This window comes from Eulemur rufifrons, chromosome 8 (assembly GCF_041146395.1).
Source record: "Eulemur rufifrons isolate Redbay chromosome 8, OSU_ERuf_1, whole genome shotgun sequence".
NCBI lineage: Eukaryota > Metazoa > Chordata > Mammalia > Primates > Lemuridae > Eulemur > Eulemur rufifrons.
In genome coordinates this window covers 100165936-100187079 of record NC_090990.1, presented here as the reverse complement: position 1 = coordinate 100187079, position 21144 = coordinate 100165936, and the positions used below count along the sequence as shown (strand labels likewise).

The 21144-nt window shown below is 39.8% G+C and overlaps 1 protein-coding gene and 1 pseudogene across 1 annotated transcript in view; one reads left to right on the top strand and one right to left on the bottom strand.

Moving 5' to 3' along the window:
- Positions 1–18704, top strand: part of DAP3 (death associated protein 3) — a 34999-nt gene extending 16295 nt beyond the window's left edge. The window contains exons 3-13 of the mRNA XM_069480460.1: positions 4005–4127; positions 5469–5570; positions 8760–8868; positions 9007–9099; positions 10340–10470; positions 11428–11508; positions 11594–11752; positions 12967–13026; positions 13829–13918; positions 17082–17199; positions 18210–18704. Of these exons, the coding sequence (XP_069336561.1) occupies positions 4005–4127; positions 5469–5570; positions 8760–8868; positions 9007–9099; positions 10340–10470; positions 11428–11508; positions 11594–11752; positions 12967–13026; positions 13829–13918; positions 17082–17199; positions 18210–18295 (1152 nt within the window). The 3' untranslated portion in view covers positions 18296–18704. The remainder of the gene's footprint in view (positions 1–4004; positions 4128–5468; positions 5571–8759; positions 8869–9006; positions 9100–10339; positions 10471–11427; positions 11509–11593; positions 11753–12966; positions 13027–13828; positions 13919–17081; positions 17200–18209) is intronic.
- Positions 18705–19263: 559 nt separating this feature from the next.
- Positions 19264–19986, bottom strand: LOC138389931 (phosphatidylinositol N-acetylglucosaminyltransferase subunit P pseudogene; annotated as a pseudogene).
- Between the last annotated feature and the right edge of the window lie 1158 nt (positions 19987–21144).

Genomic DNA, 21144 nt, shown 5'->3' with positions numbered 1-21144 from the left:
AACCAGTTACAGATTCCTTTGTTCCTTCTCCACTTCCACTGCTTCACTTGACTAGCCTAAAAAATAAAAAAATTTAAAAAAATTAAAAATGAGGCCAGGGCACAGTAGCTCACACTTACAATCCTAGCACTTTGGGACTTAGAGCTGGGAGGATCAATTGAGCTCAGGAGGTCAAGATCAGCCTGAGCAAGAGCAAGACCCCGTCTCTACTAAAAGTAGAAAAAAATTAGCCGGGCGTGGTGGTGTGCCCCTGTAGTCCCAGATACTTAGGAGGCTGAGGCAAGAGGATTGCTTGAGCCCAGGACTTTGAGGTTGCTGCTGTGAGCTAAGCTGGTGCCATGGGACTCTATCCTGGGTGACAGAGTGAGACTCTGTCTCAAAAAATAAAAATAAACAACAAAAACAAAAAAAGTAGGACTGGCTGGGTGTGGTGGCTCACGCCTGTAATCCTAGCACTTTAGGAAGCTGGGGGGGGGGGGGCGGGAATCACTTGAGACCAGGAGTTCCAGACCAGTCTGAGCAACATAGTGAGACCCTGTCTCTACAAAAAATTTAAAAAATCGCTCAGGAGTTTGAGGTTGCAATGAGCTATGATCACACCACTGCCCTGTAGCCCAGGCAACAGAGCAAGACCCGGGCTCACACACACACACAAAGGCATGGGATAGCTAAATCAGACACAGTTGTATGCACTTGTAATCCAACCTACTGACGAGGCTGAGGCAGGCAGTCTCTTGAGACCCAGAGTTTGAGACTAACCTGGGCAACATAATGAGACCTCATCTCTGCAAAAAACTTAAAAATTGGCCAGGCATGGTGGCTCACACCTGTAATCCTAGCACCCAGGAGGCTGACAGGAGGATTGCTTGAGCCCAGGGGTTTGAGATTGTGGTGAACTATGATGATGCCACTGCACTCTAGCCAGGGCTACACAGTGAGACTCTGCCTCTAAATAAATAAATAGATACATAGATAAATAAATAAATCATTACATGCATTAAAAAAAAAAAAAAAAAAAAGCCAGGCATGGTAGTGGCATGTGCCTATAGTTCTAGCTACTTGGGAGGCTGAGGTGGGAAGATTGGTTGAGCCGGGGAATTTGAGGTTGCAGTGAGCTATGATTGTGCCACTGTACTCCTGCATGAGCAACAGAACAAGACTCTGTCTCTTAAAAAAAATATGTATATTTATATATATAGTGTAAGTAAAAAGTCATCGGATTAAATTACTGTAGAAATAGCACCACCTGGTGGCCCTTGAATATTTCGTTTTCCACTTGACTTTTTAAAGAGACATGGTACTTTCTCCCCATTAGATAAAATTGAGTAGCAATAGTAGTACTAAGGTGTGTTCTTCAGATTGCTGTGCTGAGGTAACAAGCCCTGAATTCTCAATGGCTTAACACAACAAAGGGTATTGTTTGGGTTGTGTATATGTGTTTTGCTTTGTTTTTGCTGTTCCAGAAAGGCTTTGCAGGCAAGATTGGGGGCTGGATGCAGAAATAAAGGTTTACCTTCTTGGGATACATCTCAACATGTAGCTTTTAAGCTTGCCACAGCAAGGGAAGAAAAGAGAGAATTTATACCCACTCTTAACTGGGTCTGACTAGAAATAACACAAATTATTTCCACTCACAGCTCTTTAGCCAGAAGTAATCACATGACTTTCTTTCTGCAAGGGAGACTAAGAAATATAGAAAAGTATTTGGATATTTGCTGAGCATTGCTGTCTCTCCTATAGAATTAATTTCTATCATACAGGTCTTAGCCAAGCTACAGCAACTCTATTACTTTACACTGTTATAAGTGTATAAGTATGGTTTATATTAAAATATGTAAGTAATAGTTCAGAGATTTCTGTGTATAGTTCACTAAGTTGCTTATAGAGGAGTTTACTTTCCTTAGTGGATGCTTTACATACTCCCTAATTACATGTCTTTAATGAAAGATTCTTTATTAGAGGTACTAAGTATTTGTGGTGTGTTAGGTACTTGGAGATGGAGATAGATACAAAGATAAATAAAATCTGACTCCTTCTCTTCCTAGTATGTGGCCTAGAGTGGGAGACAAACATGTATAACCTAATATGATGTAATCTTTAAAAAATATATTTTGGAGTCAGACCAACTTGGATGTAAATTCTGGCTCTATCACCTGCCAGTACAGTGACCTCAATCAAAATTACTTAAGTTCCCCGAACCTTGTTTTCACCCATCATAAAACAAGGGTGATGTCTACCTACCTTCTAGGATTCTAGGCTCAAAAATAGTATATGTAAAAACCGTGTTGCCTAGCGTCTAATAGATACTCAGTTAACAATAGCCATGGTTGCAATTCAAGGCAGAATAAAACTGCCATGCAATACAAAGAAAGTACTATTAGCAGAGAAGGAAAGATAATTACTTTGACTGGAGGTGTCTGGCAAATCTTCACTGAGAATGTGGCATTTGAGATAAGCCTTGATGAGGGGGTAAGATTTAAGGAGGGAGAGAGGGAGTTTGAAGTAGAATGAGCAGAGGTACAGAGGCATAAAAATGAATTACATGTTTTAACATGGTCATATGGCTAGAATATAGAGCTTATGAAGGAAGAGCCTAAAAAGGTAGGTTGACTTCACAATGGTCTTGATTGTCAGGCTAAGGAATTTGAGACTTATTTTGATATCAGTAAGGAACCATCCAAGCTTTTGTTCTTTTCTCGTTTTGTTTTTAAGAGCTAGGGTCTCAGTATATTACCTAGGCTGGCCTAGGAGATAGAATTTACATATGGAGTTTGAAGTCTTTTCATAAAATGGGTATAAGTGTTAGAAGAGATGGTACAGGCCAGGCTCGGTGGCTCACGCCTGTAATCCTAGCACTCTGGGAGGCCAAGGCAGGAGGATCGCTTGAGGTCAGGAGTTCGAGGCCAGCCTGAGCAAGAGCAAGACCCTGTCTCTACCAAAAATAGAAAAAATTAGCCAGGTCTGGTGGTCTGCACCTATAGTCCCAGTTACTTGGGAGGCTGAGGCAGGAGGATCGCTTGAGCCCAGGCGTTTGAGGTTGCTGTGAGCTAGGCTGATGCCATAGCACTCTAGCCCAGGCAACAGAGCATGATGCTGTCTTAAGAAAAAAAAAAAAAAAAGACAGGATGTTATAAAAATTATATATATTTTCTGCACTCAAGAAGCTGATTGGTGAGACTAAATATAAATACAAGTAGCTTTCATATTACCTATTGATTTATTAAGCAACTCTCTTATTACATCCATTTCTTATATCCCTGTTCCCTTGCTTTTCCTGGCTTCATACTCTAATCTTTTCCCCATAACTGGCATCTGTTCACTTTCTACATAAAGCCTGTTATTCTTGAGCTCAATTTTGAGGTTCTCCACTTAACATTTTCTCAGATTTGTCTCCTAAAATCTCATTCTTCCCCTCCCACCTGGTTCAGAGGTTTTGCTAGACAATTCACTAAGTTGCCTGTAGAGCAATTTACTTTGACTTAGCCGGATGCCTTACATACTCCCTCATTACATGTCTCTAATGAAAAATACTTTATTCCAAGGCACAGCTAGCAAGAAAATTGTTACAGGGCATGTAATTATAGCTATCAAATAGTGAGGAACATTGCACTAATCCCCTGATAACTGAGGTGACTGACAGCTGAGAAGTACACAATATGACAGCCATTCATGACTGGGCAAGTGCATTTAAAGAATTTTCCCACTTTAGATTGTTAATGGCTCTACTATGTAACCTCCTGAACAATCTCTCTAACAGAATTGTTTGTTTCCATATGGGACAGAGCCCTGATAAGGCAGTACCCAGGCTGGAACAGAGAGACAGTATGGATAATGTCATTGGACGTAGTCAATTATAAATAATAGCAAAGATCCTTCTTACATAGAATTAAAATGTATATTAATGATATTTTTCCCTGTTGCAGACATGACTCACACATCCTCAGTGTTACAGCAAGCATAGAAAGCCTAATAATTCCAAAATACTAAAATGGTTTCTTTTATAGCTGGACCCTGGATGTTTTTTACATACGGGAACCCAGGCACCCCAAAGCATTGCTGCTCACCTAGATAACCAGGTTCCATTGGAGAGTCACAGAGCTATTTCCCGCACCAGTGAGAGTGACCCGGTGAGTAGCTAACGTGTGTATGGGGTTTCTCAGGGCTTACAATGTGTGTGCTATCCTTATTTTACGTATCAGGAAAACTGAAACTTAAAGACACTAAGCAGAGATAGTGCACCTGAGATAGCACTCTGGAACCTGGATCTTCCCTGTCTGATGCTGTGCTAACTGTAAAGTACTTAGGGCAGTCCACATCTGTTCTGATTTAGTCCCTGCTAGTGAACTCACCCAGTGCCACAGATTTTCCTGAGCATAGAGTAGATACGTTGGGTGGCAAAATTTTCCTTAAAAGACCAGGTAGTAAATATTTTAGGCTAATAGGCTGTAATGGCCTCTGTCACAGGTACTCAACTCTGCCATAAATAAATGGGGGTGTGGCTTTGTTCCAATAAAACTTTATTTACAAAACAAATGACCAGCCATACCAATCTCTGGTATGGCAAATCCTAAAGAAATCAAATTACTTGCCCAAGATCACACAGCAGGGCAGGTATAGAATGCAGTTTTTCTAGTAAGCAATCTGATACTGTTTTCTACCTTTGTAAATGGATTTCCTAGTGTCTGGAGAGGGAAATAACTTGATTTGATACGAGAAAAGCAGCGTTTAAAGTGAACTTTGTCCACAGAAGCCAAGATTCCAGCAGTATCTTATGTTGCATTTTCTAGTTCAGGTCCCATTAGGCTGGATATTGAATTCTTTTCTCCTTCCCCAGCATTGTTCCTGCTTCTCATAAATGAATTTAGATGTGTGGTGTGTGCTTTAATGTGAAGGGAATCAATAGCTTTTTTTGTCCCTGCCCCTGCCCTCTGAGTCTTCCCATCTTAATACAGGCCATGCAGAGAGGACAAAAATAATTCATTACCCAAAACACTATCTCAGCAGGGTGTATTTTAAATATGTCTTTAGCATTTACCTATTTTCACAAGCACAAAATGAAATAGAACAAATGAATGAAGTCACTGAAGTGTCTTTCAGCTTTCTCTATAATTGTAGTCCCTTTATCTGCCAATTCCTCTGGGGTTTCTATGGAAACAGCAGCATGCAGATGATCTTGTCACATGACTGGAGCATCTCTATACACAGCACAGAAGAATCCAGATGGCAGAAATTGTCTCTGCTATCCCTATATCTAGGGTTTACTTTACTGAGCAACCAACTTCATTTAGGCCACTACCTCTATAGACACACTGGATTTGGGAACAGCAACCAGCTTTTTTGTCTAGATAAAAAATGAAAGATATCTTTTCCAGCTAAGAAATGAATGTGGTCTAGCGAGCCCTATTAACTTTTCAAAGTCTTGGTCACTTTGTGTGCCTGCTGTACCTGTCTGCACTTTTATTTCCTAGGCTAAGCATGGGGAACAGCACGAGGGTCAGCACTACAGCATCCCCCTCCAGGATTTGAAGACTGTGTTTCCCCACGGCCTGCCTCCTCGCTTTGTAATGCAGGTGCTCAAAACAGGGAATAGAATTGGGGGAAGCCCAGAGTACAAGCTGTCGGTAGCAAAGGGATGGGGTTAAATGAGTGGAAAACTATAAAAGATGAAATTTGAATCTGAAAAACAGAAATTCGGCTGTTTGTCTTTTGTGAATAGTACAATTACTGTACGCTAATGTTTATCTTTCTATTAATCATCTTAAATCGTTTATGGAACCAGGTAAATATTCTTATATAAATAAACAATACCAACATTTTTTTCCTTGTTTTACCCAATAAGTTATTAAAAACTTTGGCTTGCAAGTAATTGTTTAAAATTAATATGTGCCTTGGCAAAATGTCATGAAAATAGTTAATATGCTACACAAAAACAAAATCATAGTATGTTTCTGAGATGATTAGACGTGATATTTTGATTAGATGCATCATAGTTCTTCTTCACTCTCAATGGATTTTCAGAAAATGTTCTTTTATGGCCATAATTTCAACCAAAAGAGTGTAATCTTGGAATGCTTTATAGTCATTGAAAGAATTTGTGATTAACTGCAAGCATAGTTTATTGGTACAGTTGGCTAGCTTCTGGCTAGTTCTTGCTGAATTATTTTCAGCATCAGAAATTATTCCTTCTTAGGCTAGGCACAGTGGCTCACTCCTATAATCCTAGCACTATGAGAGGCCAAGGCAGGAGGATCACTTCAGGTCAGGAGTTCAAGAATAGCCTGAGCAAGAGCAAGACCCTGTCTCTACAAAGAATACAAAAGATTAGCCGTACACCAGCCTGAGCAAGAGTGAGACCCCGTCTCTACTAAAAAAAAAAAAAAAAAAAAAAAATAGAAAGAAATTATCTGGCCAACTAAAATATATATAGAAAAAAAAAAAATTAGCCGGGCATGATGGCGCATGCCTGTAGTCTCAGCTACACGGGAGACTGAGGCGATAGGATCGCTTAAGCCCAGGAGTTTGAGGTTGCTGTGAGCCAGGCTGATGCCACGGCACTCACTCTAGCCCGGGCAACAAAGCGAAACTCTGTCTCAAAAAAAAAAAAAAAAAGATTAGCCGTACATGGTGGCGCATGCCTTTAGTCCCAGCTACTGGTGAGGCTGAGGCAGGAGGATCACTTGAGCCCAGTAGTTGGAAGTTGCAGTGAGCTATGATGATACCACTGCAGTCTAGCTGGGGCAACAGCGTGACACTATGTCCCAAAAAGAAAAGAAGAAAAGAAAAGAAAAGAAAAGAAATTATTCCTGCTTAATGAAACAGCAAACCTTCCTATGCAGATGATTTTTAGCTTAGGAGACAGAGGATGTCATTTCCTCAATGTGTTTTATTTCAGAAAATTAGATAACTAATAAGGAAGTAACACCAATAAGGGAGTTAATTCTAGACCATAGGTAGCCTTATAATCCAAAATTTTGTTAAGACTGAAAACAGGAGAGAACATGGATCACAGATGCTTCTGAGGTTTGTGCTTTTCCCAGGAACATGCTCCAACTTTGGTGTAATAAACTTTGATTGATGGGGTGGGGGGGAAGATCAAAAATAGAACACAACCAGAAGAAATCATCTGTAATGGCACTTTAAACTGTTCCAAGACATTCACCATACATTCTTTAGCTTCAGGGTTGTGAGGTCCTATCTTTAATTAACCACTTCAAGTTGTTTTCAGACTGGCTTAACCACCAGTGCTCTGGAAGGACTTATTCATTCTTTTCATAATTTCCGTTAACATGAAGGCCAACTCCATATTATTGTTTGATGTATTTTAGTACTGTCATATTGCCTAAATGGCATTTCTGTTTCAATATCAGTATCATTTTTTTGAAGATTGCACTTTCCATTAAGTTTGGACTTAACCTGTCAATTCCTGCCTACACCAATCTAATTGTTTCGTTGGGACTTCTTTTATTTATTTTTTTTTTTTGAGACAGAGTCTCACTCTGTTGCCCAGGCTAGAGTGAGTGCCATGGCGTCAGCTTAGCTCACAGCAACCTCAAACTCCTGAGCTCAAGGGATCCTCCTGTCTCAGCCTCCCGAGTAGCTGGGACTACAGGCATGTGCCACCATGCCCGGCTAGTTTTTTCTATATATTTTTAGCTGTCTATATAATTTCTTTCTATTTTTAGTAGAGATGGGGTTTCGCTCTTGCTCAGGCTGGTCTCGAACTCCTGAGCTCAAACGATCCGCCCACCTCGGCCTCCCAGAGTGCTAGGATTACAGGCGTGAGCCACCGCACCCGGCCTCGTTGGGACTTCTTTTAAAAATATCAACACTATTTTACACTTTACCTGATATACTTACAAATAGTATTTGTTAGATACTTATTCTTAGTAGTAGATATAATTAAATACTTTATTTATAAACCACTTTCACACACATAGCAATGCTTCCCAAATTTTTCCACCAAAATATACTTGTAGCAAAAGAGGAATGAATACATAAATCTTTGAAATGGCAGTATACTGGTGACAGGAGGTATGACCTCATAGTTTTGCGGGGTGGCTGGTCACGCTTGCTCCTGAGCTACCATGTATGTAGTTTTACAGAAGTCTAGATGTTATAGTAATAAGAAATAACCAAAAATAAATTTTAAGGCCGGGAACAGTGGCCCATACCTATAATCCCAGCACTTTGGGAGGCCAAGGCAGTAGGATTGCTTGAGGCCAGGAGTTCGAGACCAGCTTAAGCAAAAGCAAGAGCCCGTCTGTACAAAAAAATAGAAAAAATTAGCCAGGCATTGTGGCACACACCTGTAGTCCCAGCTACTCAGGAGGCTAGTATAGGAGGATCTCATGAGCTCAGGAGTTTGAGGTTGCTGTGAGCTACAGTGATGCCACTACACTCTAGCCTGGGCAACAGAGCAAGACCCTGTCTCAAAATAAATAAACAATTAATGAATACTTATTTATCAGATACTTTATTGAACATCTGACATGCTTTTCATATTTACATTGACCCTAAGTGGTATTTGTAGTTATGAGGTGTCTGGATTATTTATAAATTTCAATTAACTGAATACCTGTGCTTCATTAACAGGATTAATCAAAAGCTAACTAACTATTATGTTACTAGAATAATGTATTTCAGTTTAAAGACACACAACCTATTGCTCTTGGTTGCTGTATTAGACTTAATGTGTACACCAGGAAATGGTTAGAAGTTCCACACCTCACCCTCTCCTTCCTTCTTCCCTGTTTTGTCAGGTGAAGACGTTTGGTGAAGCTTGCCTGATGGTAAGGAAACCAGCCCTCGAGCTTCTGCATTACCTAAAAAACACAAATTTTGCTTATCCAGCTGTACGATATCTTGTCTGTATCCTTTCCTGCTTGCATGAGCCCTCTTGAGCCAATGCCTTCTCCTCTGAAATGAGGGAAAAGAAGAAATGCAAGAGTACTTGACAGTAGAAGTATCTCCTTCTGGTGACGTTTTCTTTAACAACAAGTACTTTAGATGGAGAGAAGGGAACAGGAAAAACCCTTAGTCTTTGCCATGTTATTCATTTCTGTGCAAAACAGGACTGGCTGATACTACATATTCCTGATGGTAAGAATTTCCTGTCTTTTCTTCTCTGTGTCAGTTTTAGTTACCCTGTTACTGTGGTAGTCCTGTGGCTTTAATTTTCTGACAGGGCTCAGATGGCTAAAGGAAAAGCCTTTGCTGTAGATGCAGAGCGGTCTGAGCTAGTTCATCATGATTTCTTCATCATATTAGTGCCAGCCAGGTTATAAGATGAAGTAAAGGTGACAAGAGGAAATCTAACTAAAAGCTTCCTGAAGTCTTTTCATACCAAGTAGTCCTTACTTTGATATTCAGTGCCCAAGAGCATAAATTCCTTCCTTAGATGTCACCACAGGGTTTTTTTTTTTTGCCATCAGTTAACAATTTTGAGTACCTATAGAGACTTTTACTACTTATCAGCATTCTAGAGTTGTCAGTATAGATCTTAAAAATGTAAACCCTCACACTTTGTATCTATTCCTTTCTTGTTCAATGTTTTATGCAGCCACATTTTATGATATAGCTTTAAAAACTGCCAGTAAGCAGAAGTGATACTTAATCCACTTGGTATGCCTTATGTATTGATTCTAATGAAAATGTTTAGTCCAAGGTGGACCAGGCAAAAAAGTAAACCTCTGAAGCAAGAAGGCTTTAAGAAATATATGTGGGGCCGGACGCGGTGGCTCACGCCTGTAATCCTAGCACTCTGGGAGGCCGAGGCAGGTGGATCGCTCAAGGTCAGGAGTTCGAGACCAGCCTGAGCAATGAGCGAGACCTCGTCTCTACTAAAAATAGAAAGAAATTATCTGGCCAACTAAAATATATATAGAAAAAAAAATTAGCCGGGCATGGTGGCGCATGCCTGTAGTCCCAGCTACTCGGGAGGCTGAGGCAGTAGGATCGCTTAAGCCCAGGCGTTTGAGGTTGCTGTGAGCTAGGCTGACGCCACGGCACTCACTCTAGCCTGGGCAACAAAGCGACACTCTGTCTCAAAAAAAAAAAGAAATATATGTGGGAAACTAAAGTCATTTCCCATAATTAAAGAGGCATAGAGTTTTCAAGTTGAAAACAGTCAGTTCCTACCTAGTTTATTTTCTTTCGAAAAAATATAGAAGAATTATTTCTATGCCATCATTTGGGCCAATGTTTTTTATCAATCACTTTTAAATATATATTCCATTTTACACTCTAAATTCTAGCTGTATATTCCTTTTTTGGAATCTTTAATATTTTATTTTTTTATTTTTTTTCTTGTGCCTTTTTTTTTTTTTTTTTTTTTTTTTAGCTCATCTTTGGGTGAAAAATTGCCGGGATCTTCTACAGTCCACCTACAACAAAGAGCGTTTTGATCAACCCGTACAGGCTTCAGCCTGGCTAAAGAATTTCAAAACTACAAATGAACGCTTCCTCAACCAGGTGACTAGACTCCCAGAAATTTGATACTGAATAGTCTTTACATAGATTCTGTCTTCTTTGTACTCTGAATACTGGTAGACTGTGGAGAACTGATATTATAGTTTGGAATAACTATATCATTTTGTATTTTTTTCATACATTTTGTGCACACAGTAAACTCTTCTCATTTTGTTGGTAGCAAAGTGAAATCCAGATTGATGCATTGACTTTTCAAGCTACAGCCTCAAATCCTTCACAAGCAGATTTCCAACTACATGGTTTTCTCCAGATAAGATCTTTTTCAGGAACCAGAAATGTACTGGCAAAATTGCTCTTTACTCCAGTGATTCTTGGATCTCTAAACCAGGGGTTTTCAATGCTTGGTACAAAGTGAAGTCACCTAAGAGCTTATTAAAAATGCAGATGTCAAGCTGGCCGTGGTGGCTCACACCTATAATCCTAGCTACTGCAGTAGCTGAGGCAGAGACTTGCTTGAGGCCAGGACTTCAAGACCAGCCTGGGCAACATAACAAGACTCTGTCAATAAAAAAATTTTTTTTTTAATTAGCCAGGCACAGTGGTACATGCCTATAGTCCCAGCTAGTCAGGAGGCTGAGGCTAAAAAATCATTTGAGCCCAGGAATTTGAGGCTGCAGTGAGCTAGAGGTACTGCTGTACTCTATCTAGCCTGCATGACAGGGCAAGACCCTATCTCTTGGGAAAAAAAAAAAAGAAAGAAAAAGCAGATGCCAAAGCTTCATTCTGGACCTTTTTAGTCGTATGTATTGTTTTTTCAAGGCTCCAGACAGAAATGGGTTAGAAAACATTCACTTCCATACTGAAGTCTCTTAACAGGACCTGAAACATAGATTAAAACTGACTCCTATTAACCTTAGCCTCCAACCTTCTCAAGGGATGGGTTTACCCTTAGGCAAAGTAACCATTTTTTTCGTTTTTATTTTGCTTGCTTGTTTTTAGATAAAAGTTCAAGAGAAGTATGTCTGGAATAAGAGAGAAAGCACTGAGAAAGGCAGTCTTCTGGGAGAAGTAGTTGAACAGGTAAAAGAAAAGACACTGAATGTATACCATGTCATAATCCAAGAAGACCTCCTGCAACACTGTAAGCCACTATCTCTCCCAACAGGGCATAACACGGGTGAGAAACGCCACAGATGCAGTTGGGATTGTGCTGAAAGAGCTAAAGAGGCAAAGTTCTTTGGGAATTTTTCGCCTGCTTGTAGCTGTGGATGGAATCAATGCTCTGTGGGGAAGGACCACTCTGAAAAGAGAAGATAAAAGCCCGGTAGGAAAACTGGGTTTCTCTATTATTAGTTTCCCTGATTGTTGGTTCTATCACGTACAGAGGCTGGGTCTTAGCCTTATAACCCATAAAATATATTTTCTTGCCCTAAGAGTATTTGAATTAAGATACACAATGAAAATAGAGGGTGGGTGCACTGGCTCACACCTATAATCTCAGCACTTTAGGAGGCCAAGGCAGGAGGGTTGCTTGAACCTAAGAGTTCAACGCCAGCCTGGGCAACACAGTATGGCCTCATCTCTACAAACAGTTTTTTAAAAATTAGCCAGACATGATGATGTGTACCTGTAGTCCTAGCTACTTAAGAGGCTGAGCCAGGAGGATCACTTGAGCCCAGGGGTTTGAGGTTGCAGTGAGCTGTGATCGTGCCACTGTACTCTAGCCCAGGCAACAGAGTGTGACCCTGTCTCAAAACAAAAACAAAAACAAAAAAAAGATAGGCCAGGTGTGGTGGCTCACACCTATAATCCTAGCACTCTGGGAGGCCAAGGCAGGAGGATTGCTTGAGGTCAGAAGTTTGAGACCAGCCTTAGCAAGAGCAAGACCCCATCTCTACTAAAAATAGAAAGAAATTTGCCAAACAACTAAAAAATAGAAAAAATTAGCTGAGCATGATGGTGCATGCCTGTAGTCCCAGCTACTCAGGTGGCTGAGGCAGGAGGATTGCTTGAGCCCAGGAGTTTGAGGTTGCTGTGAGCTAGGCTGACGCCACGGCACTCTAGCCTGGGTGACAGAGTCAGACTCTGTCTCAAAAAAAAAAAAAAGATATACTATGAAAATGGAATCAGAAGAAGGCGGCAATGCTTTCATGCCAAGAATTCCACCATTCATTGAAAACTAAGCGAGAGTGTTGTGGAAAGAGCATAACAGCAGAAGCTGTGTTTTCTTTCGTTCTTAATTTGTTCTTTCTATTTTCATTTCAAAATGAGGCTGTATTGTCTCAGCAGAAAAGATCAGAAGCACCAAGGAAGGGGGTGGTTTAGGGAAGTAGGTGTTTTCTCTCTTGGTGACTGTTAATGTCCAGAAGCATGGAAGTTCTAGAGCCAGCAACTATGTGGCTTATGCGATGTAACGTCAGGTACTATGATTATGTAGTCGTTGAGGATTTTCTTTATTGTTGTCAATTAGTTGTCTCAGGAGAGCATCCAGGAAAAGCAAGTAATGATCTCTTCTCTCTTTCACTGACCAATGTGCAGATTGCCCCAGAGGAATTAGCACTTATTCACAACCTGAGGAAAATGGTAAAAAATGACTGGGTAAGTGTATATGGTGCCTAACGCATTTCAGAAAGAAACGTGCTTTTGTTTAAAACATATCCTACTACTTCACTGCTAATACTTTCCGTTCTCTAATTTTATGGACAGAAAGTTCTTTTATTTAATTCCATAACTGTACCATGTTAGGAATAAGGTCTGGCTTAACACATTGACTGCCACACTAGAAAAAAAATTTTTTCCTTGGGGCCACGGTGTTTTATTACAAAAATAGAATAAAAACTTCAAAAACAAAACAATCCTTTCTAATTTAGTAAAAAAAAATCTTATTTTTTATTGTTTTCTGGGAGTTATATACAACTTGAAAAATGGTTCTCGGAGCTCCCAAGGTGAAGAGGTGTGTGAGTTACATATGCTTCACAAAGCCCCGGGCTCAAAACTAGTGTGAGTTAAATGCAACTCACATGGCAGTTAATTTTTTAAAAATCTATGTATTTGGTTTCTAATCCTTCTACTGGACTCGAGTAAGCATATTCAAAACCATTTTATTTAAATATTAGCCTAATTTTATTTTGTTTGCAATTATTTAAAGTGTTTTTATATTTTCTTTACCTTCTGTGGAAAAGAGTTTAAGACCCAAAAATATGTTGTGATAAACTTAAGATCATGTAGCAATTTATTGTCAGAGCCAAATCTAGAACTAATAACCAATTCAGTTGACATTTATCTGTGTCAGACCATACTGCCACTACACTATAATGCAAAAAAAATCTGTAGATGATTACATTGCATTTTTCTATCTTCTTTAGCTTTTTCCAATTCAGCGTTTTCTCTTTTCTTTCAGCATGGAGGCGCCATTGTGTTGACTTTGAGCCAGACTGGGTCTCTCTTTAAACCCCGGAGAGCCTATCTGCCCCAGGAGTTGCTGGGAAAGGTCAAGTTATAAGAAAATTTGTTTCCCCTTAGTTATTCTAAAGATACATCTTTTTATTGATTTAGTTATTTTTACATAATCTCAGACATAGAGAAAACTCATATTCTTGTATGCCCTTCACCCAGATTTCTAAATGTAAACTTTATTGTGTTTGCTTTATCCTTCTCCTCTCTTTCCACATTTTTTTCCAAAATTATATGACAGTAACCTGCAGACAGGATGCCTCTTTTTCCCTCCAATTAATGTGTTTCCTAAAAGCAAAGATACTCTAATATATAACCATAGCACAATTATCAAAATCAGAAAATTGACATTGATATAATACTTTTACCTAATCTGTGGAACTTACTCTGATTTAGCCAGTTATCTCAATATCCTTTATAGAAAAAGAAAGTTCTGGATAATGTGTTAAATTAAGTTGTCATGTCTATATGGTTTCCTTTAATCTGTGACAGTTCTTCAGTCTTTGTCTGTAATAACCTTAATGTTTATATTTTTTAAAAAGTACATGCCAGTTATTTTGTAAGTCATTCATTTTATGAGGTCTGACGTTTCCTCCTGAGTAGAAGTAATGGTGTGTCTTAGTGAATGCATCATATCAGAAGGCACTTGTAATCTGTTTTTCCCGTTACTAGTGATGTAATTCTGAATAGTTAGTTGAGGTGGTATCCATCTGGTTTCTCCTAAGTAATGTTACTATTTTCCCTTTGTAATTAATAAGTATCTTGTTGAGATATACCATGAGACTATGTAATAATGATCCTGTTACTTCTCAGACTTCCACCTACTAATTTTAGTATCCATTACATTAGTGATTCTTTCCTAAATCAGTTATTATGACAGTGGCCAACTGGAGATTTTTTTAGCTCCATCGTTTCTTCTATATGTATTATTTTTGGCTTTCTGTTATAAGTGGAAACTTACCTTCTGCTTTATATATTTATTTATTTGTTTCTTTCAGTGTGGACTTGTGGATTCTTATATAATGGATTCTAAACATCTACTATCTTTTTGTTGTTGTTGAGATAGGATCTCACTCTGTTGCCCAGGCAAGAATACAGTGGCATGATCATAGCTCACTGTAGCCTCCAACTCCTGGGTTCAGTAATCCTTCTGCCTCAGACTCCTGAATAGCTAGAACTACAGGTGCACACTACTATGCCCAGCTAATTTTTTTTTTTTTTTTTTTGAGACAAGGTCTCACTACGTTGCCCAGGCTGGTCTCGAACTCCTGGCCCCAAGCAATCCTCCCACCGTGGCCTCCCAAAGTGCTGGGATTACAGATGTGAACCACCACCAAGCCTACTGTCATTTTTTATTTTGATGTTTAAATTATCCCAGATTTGGCTATTACAAGCTCCTTAAAGCTGGCTTCTATATCTTTTTGACATGTCCTCATCATTCTTTTAGCACTTCTTTACTTTCTGACATAAGAATATTTTCCAGACTCATCTTATACTTTCCATATCCCAACCCTGGAATCAGCCATTTCCCCAAAGATCCTTAGTTTGTTTTAGAGGAGAATGGTATTTAGAAACCAAGACCTGAGAGCTAGGTATACTCATTGCTACTGGGGTTTCATTTCTTCTTGACCTTCTCAGTAGAGCTAGTAAATATATTCATGTACACAGGCCGGGCGTGGTAGCTCATACCTGTAATCCTAGAACTCTGGGAGGCTGAGGCGGGAGGATCACTTGAGGTCAGGAGTTCAGGACCAGCCTCAGCAAGAGTGAGACCCTGTCTCTACTAAAAAATAGAAAGAAATTAGGCAGGCAACTAAAAATAGAAAAAATTAGCCTAGTGTGGTGGTACACGCCTGTAGTCCCAGCTACTCGGGAGGCTGAAGCAGAAGGATTGCTTGAGCCCAGGAGTTTGAGGTTGCTGTGAACTAGGCTGGTGCTATGGCGCTCTAGCCCAAGCAACAGAGCAAGACTGGGTCTCAAACAAAAAATTCATGTACACGTACATGCATTATATGTATGCATGAACTGTGTGTGTATATATGTTCATATATACACATCCACACATATCTAAGTCTGTTTCTTTACCTGGAGTCAAAAACCATGAGTTCACATTGATATTTGCCAGTTCCACACTAGCATCACAGCATTCATTATATCCTTCCCCTTTTGATATTTGTAACTCTCATCTATGACAGTAAGAAATCTTCTCCCTCAATGCCATATGTGGAAACTTAAAGGAAAGATATCTGCTCTCAATAGCCATGTATTTACTTATTAGCTGAATCCTGGAATATGTTAAAAGTAGTTCATATTTGCTAAACCTTGACTCTGTGAAAAAGAAGCTGCTAACTAGAGGGTTTTTTTCCCTTGCCCTCACTAACTGGAGTTTGATATTTGTTTAGTTTTTGTCTTTAAGAGTCTATACTCCAAATACTCTGTTCAGATGTTATTTGGCTTTCTCCTCCCCTTCAGTGGTATATTTGAAATTTGAAATGCAGGTGGATCAATTGATTTGTTTCTGTTGATGTTCTATTTAGGGTCTTTTTCCACATTGTTAATTTTATTTTCTGTTTTTGAGTACATGAAGCATTAGCTTTATTTCAAAAGTCAGAACTCTCCAGAAATAAAAATTATACTCAGAGAAGTGGCATCCCCCTCCTCAAGCATTATCTCTTTTTTAAATATACTACTTGTGGCCACATAGAGCAACAGTAGCAAGCTACCACATGCAGAGTCCTATATAAGGCAGGGTAGCCAGAGAGGGAGGAGTAAAGTTGAATAGAAGAAAAACAGCTGGGCACGGTGGCTCATGCCTGGAATCCCAGCACTTTGGGAGGCTGAGGTGGGAGGATCGCTTGTGGCCAGGAGTTCACAGCCAGCCCGGGCAACATAGTAAGACCCTCCTGTCTACAAAAACTTTAAAAAATTAGCCGGACATAATGATGTGCGCCTGTAGTCCCCGCTACTCGAGAGGCTGAGGCAGGATGATCGCCTGAGCCCAGGAGTTAGAGGCTGCAGTGAGCTATGATCACACCACTGCACTGCAGCAGCCCAGACAAGCAGAGTAAGACCTTGTCTCAAAAAAAAAAAGAAGAAAAGAATAAACAAAGACCTTGCCCTCAAAGTACTTAAGTAGAATTTCTCCCTCTGCTGATTTGTTCCGTAACTAATACTGTGTCTTCATCCTTTTTCTTCTCCAGGAAGGATTTGATGCCCTGGATCCCTTTATCCCCATCCTGGTTTCCAACTATAACCCAAAGGAATTTGAAAGCTGTCTTCAGTATTACTTGGAGAACAATTGGCTTCAACATGAGAAAGGTCAGTTGTTTAATTTTTTCTATCAGGGCTTTATGCTCACAGTAGAATCCCACTGTATCAGAGGCTTGATCTCTTCTTCCCTCAGCAGTAGCCTATAATATTTCATCTTTTTTTCCTTTATCTTGACTTATTTCGGGCTAAGATTAATACAGAAAGGTGGGTGGGAGGTGATTAAGGTTTAATTTACAAAAGAGTTTATATTTCTCCCTAAATTTCTCATCTTAGACCAGAATAAAATATTCATGCTAAAGAAGGAAGCAAAGCCAAGTCTAGCCATTGGGCAGAGTTTCCAGGTGCTTGGGTTACTGCCACACTCTCTTTGTTGCATTTATTCATTCAGCAAACTTCAGTTGATAGATTCGTGCTGATAGATTCAGTTGATAGATACCCAAAGAATAATTCATATTATGTGAGAGCCCACACCAGCACCAAACTAAACCTTTGCCCTACCTGATCTAGTATATATAAAAAAATTAATTCTTAACTCCATATTTGATCCACTTTGACTGAAAGCATTCCAACTGTTTGTTTACCCTTGCCCTCACCTGTAGATGTGAGAGGGGATGTAGAAGAAAAGTAAAGACCACTCTATCACTAGACAGTAGAGAGTTAATAGTAATTAGAATAGGTTTTTACAGGAGTAGAGGGAAGAATATAAAAGTAGCTACAGCCAGTGTGATGGGTTGGGAGGCACCATGGACAGATTTCTAAGGGAGTTGGGCGATTTGACAAAGTCCTAAAGTCCAGAAGATACCCTTGGAATGGAGGGAGAGATAGATGCTGAATTAGAGAATAGAGACAAAGGAAATAGAGGAATAGAGACAAAGGAAAATCTGTGTAGAAAAAGAGTACCTTATTGGGATAAACGGATTTAGAAGTGAGATCTCTTAGGAGGTGCTAATTATGTCAGAATGTAATCTGGATAAGGTAGCCTCTGACTACCGAATTTTCTGGAGAACACAATGCAGCAGGAGGAAACTGCTACTTATCTGTGTTTGGCTCCATTTTAGCTCCTACAGAAGATGGGAAAAAGGAGCTGCTGTTCCTAAGTGACGCAAACCCCGGGCAGCTGGAGCGGCTCTGTGCCTACCTCTAAGCCACAGTCACAATGTGCATGGAAGAACATGGATGTTTCCTTTAAGCTGGACCCAACCAGATGGAATCACTACACAGGAAGAGCAGCCAGGCCCCCTGTTTAGGGGATTGGACAAGACTACAGTTGGCTCTGGACCTTCATTGAAATGAGTTCTTGCGAAATGACTGTGAACATGTGGCAATAAGATGTCCTCTTCTTCCTGAAACTAATACCAGTTTATTGGATGTGATTTTCACATTTAAGATAATCATAGATCTTTTCCTTAAAAAATTAAATATATTTCTTAAAGTATTGTGTTAAATTTATAATATGGAAAGAGCCTTCAGATTGGCCAAATTGAATTTCTCTGGTATTCTGCTTATTGGAGATCTGAAGAGACTCAATTCTACAGAAATTTCCAGTGGTTCTGTTTCCTAGACTTTATTCAGTTCAGCAGATCAAGATTCACAATTCTTCTACTTCTCCCTCCCAGACACTTAACACTCACTTTCTATTTATACTTTTATCCCTTGATGATCCCTGGGAACCATAACTGAAACTCCAGCTGTTTCTGGCACAGCCCCTTTCTGCACATTCCTAAGAGAATTAAGCAGTGAACCCGTTCAGCATACATTGTATATAATGAATTAACTTATCTTTAATGCATACAGAGTTCTATCTATGTACCGTCCCTTGGGATAATTGAGAAAATAGTGACCTCAAATCATTTAAAAGAGTCAGAATCTTGATTCCTAGCTCCATCACTTATTAGCTGTCTGTTTTAGGGTCTCTTAGCTTATTTCCTTCTCTAATTTCACCTTATCTATGATTGATGTCATAATAATGCTAAACTTGTGGGGCTTTTGAAAGAATTAAATCACATATGTAAAGTGCCCTAACACATAGTAGGTACCCATTTTTTTTTTTATGGTAATGTAGTCTTTTATTTATTCTGTCCATTAATAACTAATACTTTAAAACATTTCCAATATTAATTGAACTTTAATAGAAGACCAACTTACTTTTTTTTACATCTCAATACTGGGTATTAGTAAGAGAGATGGTCAAAATAATTATGTCAAAATTATGTTAAACATTTATAAGTAAATGCTTGGTGTTAGCATGTCTACATACAATTCAGCTTTTAGTGTAAAGGTCTTTGGTTGCAAGAAAGAACATTTGATTTACTTCACTAATAGGAATATCTCCTAATGCTGGAATGGCGTCGTCTTGGTATTTCTTCTGCTGTTGATTTTTAGCATAATTATCTGTGATTGTATGAATGGAGTTGAGTGGAGAGGTACTCATCATGTTGATTCCAAACAAAAGCACATAACCAATTACTATAGTAATAAGGAGATAGACAGGTAATGCCACTGCCCAGTATTTTTGAGGCCAATAGGTTAAGCCTAAGGAGTTTAGCCAAGATTCAGGAATAAAAGCCCATACGAGATAAAGTATGAAGCCAAACTGGGAGCTTAAGAAAAGAACAAAGCCATAAATCGCTCTTTCTGGCAATGGCGACGGTGAATTTTCCACCATTTTCCCCTGTGGCTTTAGACACTTGGATCCTGTACTCCCAGCCAGGCCCCTCCGGACACCTCGGCCACCTCAGCGCTGAATTCTCTGCGCAAGCGCCGACCAGGCAGCCGCAGAAGGGGAAAATAAGAAAAATTGAGCGAAAGGCCGAGGCGTGACGGCGGCCCCCGCCCGGGCGCAAGCAGTAGGTACCCATTAACAGTAGATGGCTGTCTTGGATTATAACTTGGATTTTATGGTGCTTTGCTTGAAGAATTTCCTATCAGGAATAGAACTTCCACCCCTGAACCAACCCCCAGTCAACCACAGTGGTAGCTTTACAATGTGTCAGTTTAACTAGCCTGATGTTCGAGCATCAGATGCAGACAGCAACTTTAAAGAGACATTTAACCAGCTCCAACTGGAAAGGTTAAATTCCTGTAAACGAAGCCTTTTTTATGTATCTCATAGTGGTTCTGCTTCTCTGCGCCTTGATTGATGTACCTCCCCATGTGAATCATTAAGCCTTTAGATTTATCTTTTTAACGGCTCAAACCCATTTCCTCTTCATCCTCACTACCACTGCCTTCATACCCCCTTCACTTCTTGTTTGAGTTACTGTAATCATTTGCTATTTTGTTTCTCTGCCTCCAACCACTCTTTTTTTAATTTTTTATTTTTGAGACAGCGTCTCCATCTGTGGCTCTGGCTAGAGTGCTGTGGTGTCATCATAGCTCATAGCAACCTCAAACTTCTGGGCTCAAATGATCCTCCTGCCTCGGCCTCCCAAAGTGCTCGGATTACAGACGTGAGCCACTGTGCGAGCCACCGTGCCGGGTCTCCAACTACTTTTGACTCCCTCCCATCTATCTTTCACAGGCTGCCTGAGTGAGCTTTCAAAATTCCCCTAATTGATGTCATTTAGCAGTTCAATTATGCCTTCATTCTCATTTATTTTGCCATGTACATGTTACAAATTTCAAACCATACAAAAACACATACAGTCAACCCTCCTGCAACTATGGATTCAACCAACCATGAATTGAAAATATTTTGGGGAAAAAAATGTCCATAAAGTTCGAAAAAGTGGCTCCTGCCTATAATCCTAGCACTCTGAGAGGCTGAGGCAGGAGTATCACTTGAGGTCAGGTGTTCAAGACCAGCCTGAGCAAGAGCAAAACCCTGTCTCTACTAAAAAAAAAAAAAAAAAAATAGAAAAAATTAGCTAGGCGTGGTGGTGCACACCTATAGTCCCAACTACTAGGGAGGCTGAGGCAGGAAGATTGCTTGAGTCCAGGAGTCTGAGGTTGCTGTGAGCTAGGCTGATGCCATGGCACTCTAGCCCAAGCAAC